The 18,847-nt window shown below is 39.6% G+C and overlaps 4 protein-coding genes across 5 annotated transcripts in view; 3 read left to right on the top strand and 1 right to left on the bottom strand.

Annotated features, from left to right (window-relative positions):
* The window catches only part of tnxba (tenascin XBa), a 7,931-nt gene extending 5,825 nt beyond the window's left edge, over positions 1-2,106 (top strand). Inside the window, exons 11-14 of the mRNA XM_050046654.1 lie at positions 849-945; positions 1,044-1,205; positions 1,291-1,454; positions 1,558-2,106. Coding sequence (XP_049902611.1) covers positions 849-945; positions 1,044-1,205; positions 1,291-1,454; positions 1,558-1,656 — 522 coding nt within the window. The 3' untranslated portion in view covers positions 1,657-2,106. The remainder of the gene's footprint in view (positions 1-848; positions 946-1,043; positions 1,206-1,290; positions 1,455-1,557) is intronic.
* A 336-nt stretch (positions 2,107-2,442) lies between these two features.
* On the top strand, positions 2,443-7,656 carry LOC126392492 (steroid 21-hydroxylase). The gene is made up of 12 exons (XM_050047905.1): positions 2,443-2,566; positions 3,362-3,553; positions 3,666-3,755; positions 3,836-3,990; positions 4,133-4,228; positions 4,483-4,593; positions 5,198-5,284; positions 5,617-5,697; positions 5,826-5,939; positions 6,029-6,195; positions 7,056-7,159; positions 7,251-7,656. Exons 1-12 carry the CDS (start codon positions 2,443-2,445, stop codon positions 7,502-7,504), a joined length of 1,575 nt encoding a protein of 524 aa, XP_049903862.1. The 3' UTR covers positions 7,505-7,656.
* Positions 7,657-8,429: 773 nt separating this feature from the next.
* Positions 8,430-14,907, top strand: LOC126392493 (uncharacterized). The gene is made up of 8 exons (XM_050047906.1): positions 8,430-8,545; positions 12,353-12,634; positions 12,714-12,998; positions 13,079-13,363; positions 13,452-13,709; positions 13,828-13,932; positions 14,059-14,084; positions 14,773-14,907. Exons 1-8 carry the CDS (start codon positions 8,473-8,475, stop codon positions 14,893-14,895), a joined length of 1,437 nt encoding a protein of 478 aa, XP_049903863.1. The 5' UTR covers positions 8,430-8,472; the 3' UTR covers positions 14,896-14,907.
* An 8-nt stretch (positions 14,908-14,915) lies between these two features.
* On the bottom strand, positions 14,916-16,948 carry LOC126392494 (uncharacterized). Of its 2 annotated transcripts, none has more exons than XM_050047908.1 (8): positions 16,869-16,948; positions 16,403-16,726; positions 16,039-16,314; positions 15,921-15,953; positions 15,648-15,836; positions 15,517-15,561; positions 15,371-15,430; positions 14,916-15,290 (listed from the first exon to the last, which is right to left on the bottom strand). In XM_050047908.1, the coding sequence occupies exons 1-8, from the start codon at positions 16,933-16,935 to the stop codon at positions 15,280-15,282; spliced, it is 1,005 nt and encodes a 334-aa protein (XP_049903865.1). In that variant the 5' UTR covers positions 16,936-16,948; the 3' UTR covers positions 14,916-15,279. The 2 variants fall into 2 exon arrangements, with proteins under 2 accessions (XP_049903865.1, XP_049903864.1); XM_050047907.1 differs by having other exon boundaries at positions 14,920-15,290; positions 15,921-15,956.
* Between the last annotated feature and the right edge of the window lie 1,899 nt (positions 16,949-18,847).

Below are 18,847 nucleotides of genomic sequence, written 5' to 3'. Positions count from 1 at the left end.
TGGTATCGTACAGTGGGATCCAATTTTGGTACCGTGACAACACTAATCTGGAGGGGGTTCATCTGCAAAAACTAATGAAAAACTAAACAACGATATTCAGTATTTGGCACTCGGTATTCGGCCAAGCGTTTAATAATATTCGGCTTTGGCTTCGGCCACAAATTTTCATTTCGGTGCATCCCTAATTAACACTACTAATTCCTAACAAGTTGTGACTTAATACCCAAGATTCACTTTGTATGAACCAATCGCACAGCATGAAACTCAAAGTTAAGAATTTGGGACTTGTCAGTCCAGAGGATAGACTGTCTAATGAAGATGGACAATATGACAGCTCCCCAAAAGTGAAGCCAAAACATTTCAATTGCCCCCTAGTGGCTGGGTGCAGTAAATGTCATAAACCCCACCCCCTCCATGTTAGCATGCAGTGCACATCAATTCATTTTTTCACAAATATGTTTTCTGTCAATTTAGGTAGTTCTTATCTCGCTGATGTATGTCCAAGTGTTTCACATCATAATTGACAGATGTGTGCTAGCAATGGTACTGCTCGTGGTCAGACAGGTGTCTGGACAGGAACTCAATACCGCAGAGGTCGCTACTGTGTACACTCTAGCTCCAAATGACGTCACCAACTCAAGATGGCAGCAGCCGTATCTGAATATTTTGGCTTTATTTTTGTACAGTGGGAGGAAATGCAGACACGTTGTCCATCTTTATATACAGTCTGTGGTCCTGACTTGGGACTTGACTCGAAGCTAACATGTCTTGACTTGAAACTTACTTATGACTTACAAAACAGTGACTTGATCCCACATCTGAAAGACAATCTGATGTGTGTGTTTTAGGTGTTCCAGAGGAGAATGAATGGAAAGACAGATTTCTACAGAACTTGGAGTGAATATAGCGCCGGCTTCGGAAACCTCAGCGAAGACTTCTGGCTCGGTACAGATGAAACAAGTTCTTGTCATCATCTGATCTGCATAAATATGTAGAGATATTTTTAACAAATCAGCCTCAATCTTCATTTCTACCACTACCAGGAAATGAGCTTCTTCACAACCTGACCAGTGTCGGCCCTGTGAGTCTGAGAGTGGATATGCGATCTGGAAACGACACCGCTTACGCTCACTACGCCAACTTCTCCATTGATTCAGAGGAGAGGCACTATACTATCACAGTGTCTGGCTACACTGGAACTGCAGGTGAAAACTTTACCAAACATGCGCAGCGTTATAATACAGTAAATACCTGACTATTCATACCTCAATGTCACTATTTCTCTGTCAGGCGACTCCATGAGGTACCATACTGGACGTCCATTCTCAACCCGAGACAAGGACCCTGATCCTCTGGGGATCCACTGTGCCAGGGCCTACATGGGAGGCTGGTGGTACAAGAACTGCTACAAGACCAACCTCAACGGTCTTTTCGGCATCAACAGTAATAACCAGGTACAGTTCCTCTCTCTACCTAATGGACCTAAACACATTTTATCTTCAGTGAAACAGCACACTAACCAAATACCATCACGTTTATGTTTCTGTTCTGATACAGGGAATAGTCTGGATAGACTGGAAAGGAAAAGACTCCTCCATTCCCTTCACCGAGATGAAGTTCAGACCATCCAGGTTCTCTCCTGCAACTCATGGCTAAAGATACAGTCTTCATACGTCTGACAGAGAATTTAAGTGCCAGAAATCCACAAAACAGTGGATCTCACAGTTGCTGCATGTAGCTTTCCAACTGAATTGCATGTACAGTGGTTTTGATAGTTGTAACAACAGCTATCAGTACATTTGATTCAAGATTGTGTACGATTTTTTTTTCTGATTTTTTTCTGTTTCTTTTTTTTCTGGAAATATACCAAAAGAGTGGAGAAATGTTTTATTGCAACTTTTTGTATCTTACTGTTCTGCCTGACCCATCCATTTCAACACAGTTTGTTTTTTGACTCAAATACCTTCTTGTGCACCACCATGGTATGCCACACCCACTACTACTGTAATTGAATATGCACTGTCTCACTCCATTGGAATAAATGTGGCTAATGTGGGTCTGAAGTGTCGTTCTTTTGGTTTTGTAAAAGCGAATTAAAACAACCAAATCCTTTGACGGGAAACAGTTTCTTCATTCCCTGCGCTACAAGATAAACTAATGCCTGCATGACTGATCGTCGTGTCAGCTGTGACGTGTTATCCTGTTATCATGCCCTTCTACAAGTTTTAGCCATGTTTATCACTCTGTCTCTTGTTACATGTGTTGCAGTCATCACAGTATCAGATATGTTGACCTACAAAATATTTAGACGTCCTTGAATTTAGTGGAAACACCAACACTGCGTCAAGCTGACGGGCAAAGAGACTGATGTGAGGACTATAAATGGGGCAGGCAGTGTGCTGACCAACTTTCTGAAGGGGGGAACCAGCAAGACGACACAAAATGGCAATAGAAATATCAGTGATCACTGTGGGAGCTGTGTTGCTAGTTGCGCTGCTGTTGATTTGCATTTTGGGTCAGAGAGACAAATCTTTAAAAGAAGATCGCAAGGGAGGCAAGTCTAAAGGTAATTATTTGTTGTCTTTAAATATGTATATCTGAAAATAGTGCTGTCCCAAATACTATAATAATAATTCTGGGCATAGAAGTTTAAGTGTGAAATGTGAAAGCACTTAAAATATTGTGTCAATCGGCAACTTTCTTAGCATGCAGGTAGCAGTAACATTAGCCATAACAGCTCAAAAAATAATAATACTTTGCAAGACGAGTCCGCTGTTACTTACAGCTTTCAGGTGATTTGCCAAAATAGTTGTAGATTTGTGATACGCCAGTTTCCCTTTGGCTTATCTGGCACTCAAATTTTAGGGGGTCGTCTTTTGCAAATGTTGATACTACTCCAGGCACTTGAATTTCTTGGCATCTTGCTAGCTTATAGGGTGTGGTCAAACTGTCCCAGTTTCAGTAGTGCTGGACTGATATTAGAAAAGCATCGGTCTGAATCAAAAAATATCACTAAGTTTAAATGTCCTTGTCTGAAAATAACTACAAATAATTCATGTTAATGCAAAATGAATAATGAAGGAGAAGTATTTCTTAATTTATGAGGTATTTGAGATGTTCTGGGTAATATGATATCCAATACACTGAGCTGTAGTATAACTATAACCATGGCAACAACTGAAGCTTCGAAGCATTCAGGTCAGCCCCAAATAACAATATAATGATTAATGAACGGGACATTTTGCCAACACATGAAAAACTAGTACACCACTGAACCTGATTATTTCATCTCATGGATTACTGTGATTACTGTTCATTCTTTCTGTGTTTTACCTTTCTCTTTCCCAACTCTTTCTTCCAGTAGTTCAATCTGGACTGCTGCAGTACGTCTATCAGTTCCTTCCCTGCTCCTCTTCTCCTTCCCTCCCAGGTCCTCCCAGTCTCCTCCTCATAGGCAATATGATGGAGCTGACACACGACCATCTGCCAATTCACCTGACTGATCTGGCACGGCGGTACGGAAACATCTACCGCCTGAAATGCGGAAACACAAGTAATCATCTCATTTTGGATTCATCATTTTGAATAACTCTTACCATAATACACGTTGATACAAAAACAAAAACTTTTTTGTAGAAGGTACAAAACTTGGTTGTGTTTTTCAGCCATGGTGGTACTTAACAGTACTGAAGTCATAAGAGAAGCACTGGTGAAAAAATGGTCAGACTTTGCTGGGAGACCAGTTTCATACACAGGTAAACAACTCAAATGTCTTTTGCAATAATAGTATGCATACATATATTATGTACTTATTACTTCTCCTGACTCGTATCAGGTAATATTGTGTCTGGGGGAGGACACACCATCTCTCTGGGGGACTATAATGAGGAGTGGAGGGCACATCGTCGTCTCGTCCACAGTGCTCTGCAGCGTTGCTGCCATCAATCGTTGCATGAAGTGATTGAGAGACAGGCACTGCATCTGAGACAGGTACAGGACACTAGTGGACAATACAGTGATTTATCTTAATAACATAATGGCCTGTAATGTGAAAGCAGAGATCAAACCAAATGTTGGGGTATTTCCAGAGCGATCACATGAAGAGATAAAGCATGGTTTGTTCACTGTTTAGGTTTTGATGGACTATCAAGGCAGTGCTGTAGATCTTTCAGAGGATTTCACAGTGACAGCCAGTAATGTCATCACCACTTTGGCTTTTGGGAAAGAAGTGAGTATCTTTCCTCCCACAGCTCAGTCTGTGCCTCTGACTATCTGAGATTGACTGCATAATCTGCTTCCTGTCAATGTTGTGGTTGTGGTAGACCAGTGCTTGGTTGCCTATTTATGTTGGGAACTGGGCATGGTTACAGTTTAAGTTGCCCTTTTTCGAGGCGTGCATTACATAAGGGCATTCATAATATGCCATTCTGTTACTGGACAGTGTGTTTCATTGGCTAAAATATAAAACTCTGTGTTTTCTAGTATGACAAGAGCTCTCTGGAGCTGCAGCAGCTGCACAGCTGTCTGAATGAGATTGTTGGTCTGTGGGGCTCCTCCTGGATTTCTGCTCTGGACTCCTTCCCACTGCTAAGAGTCAGTAAATATTCACTCTCTGGACTGTAGATCACAGAATTAAATTTCACAAATTAAAGGAGCACTACATCCACAGAATTACCATTTGTATAACCTTGAATTTATGAAGAAAACTTTGTTTTCAACAGCAAAAATATATCAAAACATCAGTTTACAAACTCTCATACAACTTGTGCAGTATAATCCAAGTCTCGTTTATCCAGTCATATGCTCAGTACTTTCCAAACACGTGACTTTTCTCTGAAAAAGCTTTGTATTGGAGTCTGGTTTTGAAGAACGCAGTTAAGTTTTACTTTCAGTTCATTTTTAAACAGTGAGGTTTTAGCAAAAGTGAATGTTTGTGCTAAGCGTTCAACTTGATAAATGAGTCTTGAACTATACTGCACAGGTTTTATGAGAGTTTGGAACAAATGTTTTGATATATTTTTGTTGCTGCTAAACATGGTCTCCAATCAATCAATAAGTCAATATATTTGGCAACCTCCATGGAAACGTGAGAGAAACATTTTTTTCACGAATTCAAGATAATGCAGCATAACGAAGTGATATACTAATGGTCCCTCTGCGGGTGAAGTATTCCTGGAACTCATTTGTTCTCTCGTAGAAATTACCCAATCCTGTGTTTTCCCGTCTCCTAAAAGAAGTGGCCAAGAGGGATGAAATTATAAGAGAACACCTCAACACTTACAAGGTGAGAAAAGGAAACGCCAAAGAATAAAAAGTTATGAAAAATAGACACATAGAGGTCTAATTATGCTAAGTGCTCAGGTTGCACGTAACAAAAAAATGACAAAATCACACACGATAAATCAAGCAGTTATGATTATAAGCCCAACACGAAAATAGTCTGCTCGGATATATTTTGTACCCCAAGATAGATATTATGAAGAATAAATTTACATCACAGACACCTTTCAAAACCACGTTAATTTTTTGTGTGTGCATCCAGAAAAGCGGATGAATCTCAGCTGTATTTTCCTACACTGTTGATTTTAATCAGCTGTTGCTTTATTATCTGTGCAGTCACAGGACAAAAAAAACGAAAATGCCATCACAGGATCCCTCCTCCACGGCCTTGACAAACAGAATACAGAACATGGAGTGGTAAGCGCATAGAAAAGTAATACCAGGGGATCAATTTGAAATATACTGGGAGTCTATCTAATTTAACGCAAGACTAGAACTGGCATTGAAAATGTAGTCTACTAAATGAAATGTCGTTGTGTCTCCAGCTCCTGACAGATGTTCATGTTCACATGGCCACTGTGGACCTCCTCATCGGGGGAACAGAGACCGCTGCAGCCTGGCTAAACTGGACTGTGGCGTTCCTCTTACACAGACCAGAGGCAAGGAATATCACTTAACATTAAAAAACATATTTACACATATGGAAGTTTATCTCAGTGTGTCTCTCCTCTCCTACTTCCATCTTCAGGTGCAGACAAAGGTGTATGAGGAGCTGTGCACAGTGCTTGAGGGACGATACCCCAAGTACAGTGACAGGCACAGACTTCCTGTCCTGTGCGCTCTAATTAGCGAGGTGCTCAGACTCAGGCCTGTTGCACCGTTGGCGGTGCCGCACAGAGCCGTCAGAGACAGCAGGTCAGCTGAACGACAATATGCAGGATCCCTGGGGTTTTTAACCAGAAGTCTGGGGAACCCTAGGGATCCTTGAGAGAGTTTTCGGGCAACACAAGAAAAAGAGAAACAGTTTATTTTCACTATTAAACTCACTACAGAAGTGAAACCATTGTGAGCAAGAGTCAAAAGAGTAACTATTCTGATCACAGGTTTCACCCCCCCCCCCCCCCCCCACTGTTATCTCTTCAATTGTAGTAAACTATAAAGTTCTGGTCTTAATCATATCTAAAAAAACAAAATCCCTGAAGGTCCCTGAGGCCAAATCTTATCAAATGTGGGCCAGTGACCTAATGTTTATCAGTTTAGGGGTCCTTGACACATTAAAAAGGTTAAGCACCACTGAATTAGAGGATAAGGCATTGGCACTGGTTGGTGCAACACAGGCCAGTTTACAAATCTGGCACAGACCCACATTTTTCCAATATTTTACTCCTAATGTTTACTTTTTACTTTTGCATAAAATCATACATGCAAAAAGCAATTTGCCAACACTGGAAAAGAAAACAAGTAAACAGTGTAGGACCCAGGCTGAACTGTTGCTCTGCATAATCAGGCTGTGCATAACAAATGTTAGCTTCCTGCAAACCAACATCATGAATAAGTAGATACACTAGAAAGCACCAAATGTGTCTAAAGGTGTTGTTTTCAGAGTTTCTTATTTGCATCTGAATCCAGATCTGCAAAAAAAGAGTATATAATATTTCTATCATATAAAGTGTGTAGCTATATTGATAAACTTGGGTCCTGTCAGTCAGCAAGTATACACAAAAGCCATTTGTATGGACGCTAACACTGTTTTTATGACCCTCACGTGTCTTAAGTATTGCAGGTTACTTCATCCCTAAGAACACAGTCATCATTCCTAATCTTTTTGGAGCTCACCATGACCCTGCAGTTTGGTCTGACCCGTACAGCTTCAAACCAGGTATACTGCTCTGACTGTGAGGTGAAGTGCATTCCTTTCACTTGGCTCAGCAGATCTCAAACACAGTAGCTACTCTCTCTCTCTCTTTCAGAGCGCTTTCTGGAAGGAGGAGGAGGCTCCACTCGTGCCCTGATCCCTTTTGGAGGGGGGGCTCGGCTCTGCTTGGGGGAGTCTGTCGCCAAAATGGAGCTCTTTCTGTTCACTGCCTACTTGCTGAGAGATTTCCAGTTCGTCCTTCCGGAGAGTGAGGCCTCTCTGCCCGACCTGAGAGGAGTTGCTAGTGTTGTACTAAAGGTCAAGTCCTACGCAGTTGTAGCACTACCGAGACCTGTGGCTAATCCCTGAACCACAGAGGGTTTACTGCTTGTTGCTTAAAATCTATGCATGATTTTTTTTACTTTTATATGTGCAAATAATAACAAAACCTTCATGTGTGTGTTTCTCATCAATATTTCTTCTATGTTCTATTCTAATTAAAATGGGCTGTTAATTGTTTCATAATGCTGAATTTATGACAGTTATTTCTTTGATTATCTCTAAATAAACCCAGGACAGACCCTTTGACGTGATTTACTTATTTCTTATATAGAGGCAAAGCAAACTTTTTAAAGTTACATATATGAAAATATGAGCCTCAAGGTAACCATTGAAGGGGGGGATTTACAAGAATGGTCAATCAGACGATGAGATTTCTCCAGAATGGAAAGAGAAAGTGTGGAGCCGTCAGAAGGAAAGCATTAACCAAACGAATGCTGTTCAAGTGGAGCTGCATGCAAATCAAAACCTGGGTTTGTACAAGTTACTGTACACTGAAACTGATCAAGTACTTGGTATTTTACGAGAAGAAGCATATCTGTCTGACAGTACCACCCAGTGGACAAACACTGAACATGCTACAGAAAGCGACAACTACCCTCCTGTGTAAATATTCCACAGACCTTCGGGTTATCACTCTTCATCAGTGGGTTAGAGGCACTTCTTTTAAAGGTGTTTGTATTAATACCATAAATAGCCATCTGATGATAGATACAAGTGATAACTGGTGCTTCTAGAAGGTGTTAATTCAACATGTGGCAGTGGTGGAAAATGTCACATAAAAGGCACAGAGTGTAGGCTATAGTGCACATGACGCATTCATTTGTGCAGAGGCCACAGTTTTGTACAAAGTTAAAGAGTTTACATGAGGAGAAGAACGTGGGCCTCTCGTGAGTTTCCTTCATGTCATTTCCTGAACATGTGTTTTTAGATACATGCATTTGGAGGATTTAGCAATAAGTGAGGGAATCAGCGAGAGGACATATTGTGAGAGAAGGATGGTTTTCATTTCAGTGTTAAGACTCTGTCTTCTTTGTCTCACGCAGGCAGCAGCTGGACTTCAGTCACTTGGTAATTATACAAAAATAGAAAATCTTGTTAATCTGTTGTATATTTGTTTTGGGTTCTGACTTAAATAACTCTAAGCTCTCTAACCTTTTTAACAAAAGCCGACATGTGAAAGATTAAATTTCCACCCATTAAAAATAATCTGATTAAACTAAATGCTTACAGCAAAAATGTGAAAATAAAGTCTGAATATCAACTGTGGCATTAAACAAGGCTGGACAGAGAGCTAGAATTAAAATTAAGTAAAATACTGGGGTTTTACTCAAGTACAAGTAAACTTATTTTGGAAAAAAAATGCACTTAGATAAAAGTAAATAGTAGGTTTATTAAAATGTACTCCAAGTAAATAGTACTGTGTTAGAGTTTTAAAAAGTCAAGGGGGGCAACGAAACAATTGTATATGATAATGTGATGTGACAGATCTATTACAGTAAAAAACACATTTAGGCTACAAAATAGGCTACGGTGCATTAAGATGACCACAAACACCTTAGACCACAGAGCAGTCATGTTCAAGCAGTAAATGTCTGTTCTATAGACAGCACTTTTCTGCCTGTGTATACACCTGATATCAATTACACCACCACCTTCCTGTGGGAATGTTTGCAGAGAAGGGGACAAAACTCTATTAAACAAATAACAGGCAATAAATGACAACTGGATACCTCAGTGGGTGCAACATTACGGGGGAACTACACCCATTTTCACAATGTATACATGTTATTCCTAGGGTCTACGACAGTCCAAAAATATAAGTAGCTATGACCAACTGTCTTCCAAATCCAAAAATGCTAAAACTCATATTTGTGATGTAATGAGGGTTAAAGGTGTGTATAAAGTCTGGAGCTGCTTCATCGACAATTAACTGGGAAAGCTGTTAGAGATTAAACTGAGAGTATATGGGTACATTTCAGGACTGAGAACATTACAATAGAATAAAGCTCATTTGGGTATAAAATAGAAAATCATTCTGCACGTCCGTTCATTGTCCATGGAAACTCCAGACTTTATACATGGCGACATCCCAGCTTTGAGACTACTTATTTGGTTTCTGGCTTTGAGATAGAGAAGCTCATAGAAGCTAGGCCTTGGAAATAACATTGGAGTTTTAATTTACCGTAAAACTTCAGTTAATAGCCCGTGCTATTATTTGCTTAAATCACTGAAATCAACAGACCTATATTTGGGTCAGGCCTTTAATCCCTTTCAGACAAAACTGTTGCTCAGTAAAGACGGGAAAATTGTTGATTTAAAACAGTATGAATATTACTTGTCTAAAAAGTAGGCTTCAGATAATCAGTTATGAATCATTCATGTGATCTAGCACCAACAGACAGCGCATCAGAGAGAGAGTTACAACACTTTGGAGGATTATGGCACCCAGCATACCGACACAACACCACTTTATCCTGTTAAAACAATACTCACAACTGGGATTCATTTTTTTTGAAAAACTCTTTTGATTCTGTTGATCTGAGGACCCTTACAGACTAAAGGAATATGAATAACTTACAGGGTAATTAAGGAATGGACACATAATTAACAGGTAGCCTACGACCTGCTTTTATACATCCAAAGAATTTCGACCAAAAAAACAAAAGCTGCTTGGCAACCAGACCAGGCGTCTACTTGAGACAGTAATTTATTTGTCAAAATATGAAGCTACACCAGGCTAGTAAAAGGAACAGGGCGTTTAATTGGGACTAGGCTTTTAATTTAAGTTTAATGGTAGGTGGCGTTCCCCTTTAAGCTACAAAAACAGCCTGACACTAGGATATGAAGAAAATCAAATATCACAATGTTTTAGATCAAATACCTTGATATCAATATTGCAATATTGATAAATTATCATCAGTAATGCTGTTATAATGACTAAGTGGGTAAAGGCAAATAACAGAACAGCTGGAACAGTCTGGTAAGTTCAGAAAACTATATCACTTTGTTGTAAGGCAGTCTTTAAATCCAAGAAAACACAACACTTGAGATATTAGCACATCAAAAACCTAAGACGATATATATCGCAATACCTCTATAATATTGATATGTCACCCAGCTCCTTATAAAGAATTAACAGCATACTAAAACATCACCAGCTTCATCAGGCTGCACATATTTGTATGAACAATGTGAACTCTTCAATGGCTGCAGCCAACAACAAACAGCAGTCAGACAGCTGTACAGTTTTTGTATCACATGTAGCCAAACCGCAATGCGGACGTAATGCCAGGCGATGTGCGCTAGCGACTTTACATTATCCTCTGGAAACAGTTAATTTATTTGTTAATGTACTCACCTGTCTTCACAGCTTTTTTTGAGTCTTGTTTACCGCGGTCCGGGCTGAACTTCTCAGCTCCTTCCTTGAAGCATAAACCAGTTTAATCTGCCTCTCTGGTCCCACTGAAACCAGCTCTGTCCCAATTAGCTCCTCGGAGGTTTCAAACATTTGAGCTAAATGAGGCCCAGCAGTCACTGTGATGGAGTATTTTCATAAACAGAAGAAATTTAAGTCCTTACACACTTAACTGAAAGAAGCAGCTCCCAAATTGATGAAGTCGTGGTCTGCGAACGACCGTTATAGCATGCTAGCACTTTAGCCGATATGTGTTAGCCACACCCAGCATGCACCTGTTCACGCAATAACGTCGTTTGATATAGGTCACGTGACGTCCTGGCCAGGTGGTGCGTTCAATTACTGCTTAATTAAGGTAGATGCAACCTTCGTATTTACCTATGGTATTTACGCAGGCTACTATGCCGAGGTAATAATGCTAACTTTACCCTATAATGATGGAATTCTTTATGATATTGCTTTTTTTTTCTCTGTAATGATGCTATAATTGTGATTAACAATATAAGTAAAATCACTGATTATTTTAATTTGTCAAAAAGTGCAAGTACACAAAAATACTTTGTCACTTCCCTTGTTATAATTATGCAAGGGCATAGGTCAGGGGCATAAATATTGACATTACAGGCAGTGCAATTGCAGTGGGGCACCTGGGGTGGAGGGGCCTGTAGAAAGGGTGGGCCCTTGCAAGTGATTCAGATTGCCACTTTGGAAATATACCCCTGTTCAAAGATGAATGACAAAAAAAAAATATTATTAACTTAGAAACTGTGCCATTTATTTATTTATTATATTATGTCAGTAGCCATGTAGAACAAAATGATTTCCTTTTTTATATAAGCTAGAAAATCTATAAATATACTATGAAACGCTTCAATAAAATTATTAATTTCTTACTTTCTTTGGTATTTTTGTTACATATGCCATGATGACAGCTGGGTTATGTATGATGATGTTGTCCAATGTCAAGTCTCTATTTGTGTCAGGACATTACATGCATTAAAGCATGCACTAGGGCCCATCGTAACTTTGTTTATGCCACTGAGGTAGGTTTTGTTTCAATATTGAAGAAACACATATAAAATCAGGGGTTTTCCAGGAAATTCTGAGCATTAAAAAGTTATTTCCTGGATTTTGGTGAGTTTTTAAGCACCATTTGTGCCTTTTCTGCATCAGTTTATGGTGTAAATGTATTTTATTTTGTCAAAATAAAAGTCCTCTGCTACTTTCATGTTTTTATTTGGGGGAGAACAAATTCACATTCTCTGAATATTGAGGGGGACGTCTGTGTCCCACTCAATATCTATATGTATTTGAATATGTTCAGTTCATAATGGAGGGCCACCAACGTCCCATACCTTTAGCTTTCAGTTATATTAGTTAACTTGCTCTGATGAAGTGAATGAGATCTTCGACAGAACTATGACTTGGAGAATGAAATGCTTTTCTGTCTTCTCCATCAGATCATTCAGTGATGTTTGCCTTACTAGGAGGTGATATTACTTTGCCATGTGGCATACCCTCTCTTAAATCCTGCTCCTCTGTTAACTGGAACATGTCCGGAGAGTTTGGATCAGCCACTGAGATGGTGAAAGCTGGAAGAGTGACAGCTCCGAACGCCCTCAGGCTTGGCCTGCAAACGGATTGCTCTCTAGATATTAATGACCTGGAGCTCAATGATGCACGACTTTACTCCTGTGGCAGTGGAACACTCAATTCAAGTGTTTCGCTTCAGATTCTTGAACGTAAGTCACTCAAAATGTTCCTGAATATGTAATGTCAATATCACAATAGTCACATGATGTTTTTTTTTACATTCACCAGTCATCGAGAGGTCAACTCCTGCAGACGGCACCATAGAGCTTCACTGTTTCCTCAATATGTTTAAAGGATACATCCCTTGTAACAACAAAGGCATACATATCAAGTGGAGCACTGAAGACAATACACCATTAAACGGGAAAAGATTTCGCTTTGAAAATCCCTCTGAATGCTTCTCTAAACTGATCATCACTAAAAGACTGACGGATCATCACAGAAAATGGAAATGCCAGCTGACTCAAAACAGCACAGTTAAAGCCGCCATCATGTATACAACAACACTACAAGGTAGGCTAAACTCCACTTTAGTGTACTCTAAAAGAACCATAAGACGTGCAAAGTTTGACCAGAGCTCCCCATTTCCTCAGATGGCATAGAGGAAGTGTTTGCTGCAGCGGGTGAGTCAGTGTCACTCTCTTGTAGCAACACTTCCTCTCTGCTTGTGGGCGGCCGCATGAAGTGGGCTGTGGGTGAAAGGACGCTGACAGATGATGCATCACCTTATAAAGGCCAAACTGAGGCTTATCATGTCAATAAAGACTCATCACTGGTTATTAGCAAAGTGAGTGCTGTGCATGCTGGGGACTACCAGTGTTCAGAGTCCTCTGGTCAGCAAACGGTGTTAAACAGAATCAGACTGCACACCCTCGATGGTGAGTGTTAACAATCTAAGTGCCAGAACATGAACATGACGTGCTATATTTGCTGTTAAAACATTTCCTCCCATGTTTGCCTTTATAGTCTCTACAGAGCACGGACCAGCAGATGATAATCTCACTTTGACTTGTGTCCTTACCTGCACTACAGAATGTGGAAAAGACTTAAATTTAACCTGGTCTGGAGGTAGCCAGAACAGCTGGCAGAGCACCTTAATGAATGTGAACAACACTCTTATAAACAGCCTATTTCTCCCAGTTTCTCCAAAAAATGACGAATTAACCTGCTTTGTGCATAGAGAGGGTGAAGTGACGGCGTCAAAGAAGTGGCACACTGTTAATTGTAAGTATGCCTCATTGCTATTGTTGCCTTTCTCCTAAATTAAACCCACACATAAGAGAAAATGCACTCTTGGATCTGAGTAAACAGAGAGAAAGTGATCGTTATTTAATGTCTACAGCTCTGCAAACACCTGCGTGGGTAGTCCTCCCTCTAGCCCTCCTGATATGTATAACTGCTGGTGGTCTTTACATTTTCATGAAGAGGAAGCACAACAAGGATGCAGGTACTGACTCTGGTTAAGTAGCCATACAACCTGCGGAACAACTGTTACGTGAAAATGTTTCAAGAGCCTTGATGAATATGAAATAATACCTGTATGGCTGCTGTTTTCCTTCTTTTCTGTTTGCAGGAAATGAGCAGTCAAGTATTGGAATGGTAAGAGACAAAACGTATTGTAAAACTTCAATTAATAGCCCCAGCTATGAATCACTGAAATGTACAGACCTATATTTGGGACAGGAGTCTACACGGGACAGGCCTTTAATTCCTTTCACACAAAACTGTTGCTCAGCAAACATCAGGAAATATAATCAAATTGTTTGTTTAAACCAGTATGAATATTACTTGTATAAAAAGGCTTAAGATAACATAACAAATATGAGTCATTCATTTTATCTAGCACCAACTGACAGCGCATCAGAGAGAGAGTAACAGCACATGTGGATTATGGCACCTGGCATACCGACATAACACCACATTATCCTGTTAAAACAACACTCACAACTTGGCTTTTTATGAAAAACCCTTTTGATTCTTCTGATCTGAGGACCCTTACAGACTAAAGGAATATGAATAACTTATAGAGTAATTGCAGAATGGACAAGTTGAGGCACCCAACAAAGCGCTTCTATACATCCGAATATCTTCTTTTAAAAAATGAATTGCTTGGCAACCAGACCAGGCGTCTAATTGAGACAGACTTTAATTTGTCAAAATGTGCAGCCACACCAGGCTAGTAAAAGAGACTGGGCCTTTAGTTGAAGTTTTACAGTGATTGTGCTAAAAGTAACTTGTGTCGGCCTGATTTACCAGAATGCTATAACTGCAGTATTCCTCTCCACAGACTCATGTATATGAAGTCATCCAGGATGCACATAATGAGGAACTACACCAGCAAAGAAAAACCAAAGGAGCAGCTGCTACCACCACTGACAGTTTCTATGATTTGTTACAGGCTGTTAACTAAATAAAAGTGTTCTCTTAAAATATTACTTGTGTATGGCTCCTTCGTCATGATCATTTATCACCCTACAGATGAATTCATATTGGATTAAAGGTTTTATTGACAGATTGTAAACATGTCTCCATTTCACAAAAAATAATACTGATGATTAGATATATTAGCACAAAGAGGGTAATAAGGAAGAGTCCTTTCAACATCTTAAAACAGGGGCTAGTCTTTTCCATGTTGCAGTAGAGCACACTTTTTCCATGTTCCTTTATACAAAACACACTCTGCAACACTTTACAGGTTAGTAGATGTTACATGTTTTGATCAAGTAGTCCAGATTAGACAGTGAGGACCTCAATTTAACGAGGAAAATCTTCGTCTTGAGAAGACTGAAAAAGACTAATACCGGACTGCAATGAAGAAGAGACATTAGTTACTTGGCTATTCTGATATAATGAAAATAAAAGTATGATTTTATAATAGTACTTACAAGTGCACGGGCCTTCTTCCGGGACTGCTTGGTATATGCTGTTGACTCGGTTTGAACGATCTGTGAGATAGAAAGTCATCCATAAGCAAGAGAGGTCACAGTGACTTGACTGAAGAAGTTAGAGAATAGCACGGTGCATTGCTCACCTTCTGAAAGTGTAAGACTCACAATCTCATAACCACCAAGAGTACCTGATCGAAGACAAGAGAACATGAAGCTACGATAACACTTCACTGCAGCCATTTGCTTTCAGCATTAATGAAGACATAGATCAAACCTCCTGGGTAGCTCAGGGTCTGCTGTGGCACTCTGGGGGTGTTACATCTGCGGTAAATGAACAGTCCTATCAGTGCAGCCATTATGGCAATCCCAATCATGACTGAAGCTACCACTGCAATAAATGCTCCACTGCTCTCCTCTTTCTCGGGTTCTGAAATAATCTCAGTGCTTGTCAGTGTTGTCAGTGCTGGGGAAGACAGGAAACAGATCTCAGCGATAAAAACACCATTTAATTGCAGCTTAATTAAGATGTACAGTATTTTTGGAATACCTGGAGCAGTTGTGGTCATAGCAACATCTTCCACTTCTTACAGGAAATAGAAAAGTTACATAAGAGTTATGCATACTGTCATTTGCTGTCAAATTTACCAAATAGTTTAAAATCTTACCTTGAACCAGTAGCTTAATGTCAAAGCAGCACCGAGTTTGTCCAAGCATGTACTCACATCTGTACCACTGACTGTCACTGTAATTCACAGACTGGAAAGCTAATGCGGTCTCATTAACTACAACCCCTTTAGAGGTGTTAGGTACAGGCTTGCCTCCTATTAGCATTGCCCAGGAGATATTTTGGGGTCCTTGTTGTTTTGATGTTATTTCCACTGGACAGTTCAGGTTAAAGGGTGTGCTGGGTGCTGCCGTCACTGCTGTCAGCACTTTGCAGTCTGAAAGAGGCAAATTTATGTTATAGTACATGAGTGGGATTTATTTATAAAAGAGCAAGAATAAAAAGAATATAATGTGTTTTCTTACCTCTTACTCTTAAAGATATGTTTTTCACAAGAATGCATTCCCAGCCTTGCCAGATTTCACATCTGTACAGTCCCTCATCAGATTTTCGTGACTTTGTCAGAGTGAGAGACATTCGTCCATTTGCATCAGCCTTCAATTTTACACGTTCGGCATCCTGGAATTCAGGCGTTTCCGGCCTGGCAAAGATAACCCTCATCCGACTGGCATTTGTGGCATTAATCAATTTGAATCTGAGGCAGCTCTTTGGATCCATTACATTAGAATCAGCACAAGGGAGAACTACATCTTCTTCTTGAGAAACAACCACAGGCATAGGTGGGTGCTCTTTAAGAAATAAATATTAGACTCAGTGCAGATATTGTATGTAGGGTCTTGAGAAAGCGTACACCAAATACTTCCTCTGTCACAGAAAAAATAAAATACACATTGAATGTGGTAAAAAAAGATTCAGCCTAGGCCTACTCACCTTTGCACGCTGATATGACTGTCAACAGAACTGACAGCAGGAGAACCTGTGGATTACAATGTGCCATTTTCTTTGCAACATAGCAGTGTGAGGTGACACTTAATCTCCTCTGTACTTCACTGTTCTGCACCTATTCTCAGTTCTCTAAGTCACACAGAAGTCTCAATATGAAACTACCTGCAAAGACCAGCATTAGTTTTTGTTCTGTTTATTTAATGATGTGGCCAACAGAGCCACCGTGTGGCCAGAAGAAGACACTACATCAAATTGACAAATGGAAGTTTGTTAACCCATTGACACAAACAAATACAATATTTTTTGGAATATGTTCATTTGAATACAGAACAAATACAAGGTAAATATACATTAATTCTGAATTTGATGCCTGCAACATATTTGTAAAAAGTTGGGACAGGTGCATATATACCTCTGTGTTACATCACTTTGTCTTTTGCCAGCACTCACTCAAGAGTTTGGAACTGATTGAGGATTTGAAAGTGAAATATCTTTCTCAAGATTCACAAGCAGGCCTCCCAAAATATTTAAGATTTAAAGACTGTCTGTCTGTGGAAGAATGGGCCAGAATCCAACTGGAACACAGGAAGTATTCTGAAGTTGGCATTGCAAACAAAGGCTTCAGTATTAAATACATTTTATTTAGCGTGTTCAATATTTTTTTCCTGTGTTGTTCCACTTTATTGCACATCAATTTTATGGACTGAAATGTTACGATTTCTTTATCAGCATAGTTTTATTAATTTAATACCAAAGTCTGATGTAAATTTCATGTGAATAGCTGCAGTGAAATATGGATTTGCAAATCATTGTTTTTTATCAATTATTCGTTTTTGGATTGGGGTTGTACATATTGAGTTCATAATAAAAATGTTAGTGGGGAAAGTGAAAGAACAGCAATAGCTCTTCCCTAATTACTAAGCTGACCTTGGCCTCAAATGACCTTCTCTTAATAACATCATACCGCATATAACACAGCTCTATTGTTATGGCAAAGACCGTAAGAGACATTAAAAAGTAACACAACATATACATCTGCACCTTTTGATCATTCCTCAACCCTGACCTTCCCTGTCCCCATGGGTCTTTCTCTAAATTTTACAATACATGTATTAAGCTTCTCAAACGTGCACTATAGAGTAGAAATAAAGACAAAATATCAATACAGACTCATACCCCTTTTCTAGCTAAGTTGAGTGCCTCTGTCCAAGCCTCAAGCAAGACAAAACCTGCTGCCTTCATCCCAGCAACAGAGAGCTCCACAGATAAAATCTCTATTAAAAAGTATTTCCACTGTTGAATAGAAAGACTGGGTGGTGGCTTCCACTTAACTATCAACATCATGCTGATAACCATAGCTGACTTTGAGTGTGATTAAAGATCTGCCCAGGATCATCATTAAGTAGCATACATGATTTTAACTGATGGACACTCCCACATGATATGTAAGAAAGTCCCCAGTTGATTCAAATCACACAAGGTACAGTTTGTAGAGACTCATCATGTAACACCGCATTGGTGTCAAACAAGTTTGAAATATGAAATTCAGGTTTGTTAATTTATGATTTAAGTTTTTTGAGGAACAGGAAACATTCTCCCAAATGATTCAGAGCAGTTCTTAGACCAAATTGCTCAAATTGTCGAGGTGCCCTTGAGCAGCTGACACTGACTGTGGCTGCACTGGGCAGCCTCCAAGTGTGAACAGTGCATTTCTGAAAAAGGGAACATCACTCACAGTGAAAGTTTCCTGAGTAATGAAAGCTTACAAAAATAGATGTATCTTTAATTCAAACATGCCGTATAAGCAGATTATTTCTGCAGAGTAATGTGCGTCGCTCTCTTTTTCCATATACAGTTCTCCTTGCTGCATCACTCTTACTTCCTTATTTACAATGTCAGAGAGCAACACACATGTATTTAAACTGTTGGATGTTGAATGCATCACTTTTCTGCATAGAGTGTGT

The sequence above is a fragment of the Epinephelus moara genome, chromosome 6 (assembly GCF_006386435.1).
Source record: "Epinephelus moara isolate mb chromosome 6, YSFRI_EMoa_1.0, whole genome shotgun sequence".
Classification (NCBI taxonomy): domain Eukaryota; kingdom Metazoa; phylum Chordata; class Actinopteri; order Perciformes; family Serranidae; genus Epinephelus; species Epinephelus moara.
Note: the sequence above shows the minus strand (reverse complement) of the source record. Positions and strands in the feature narration are given on the sequence as shown.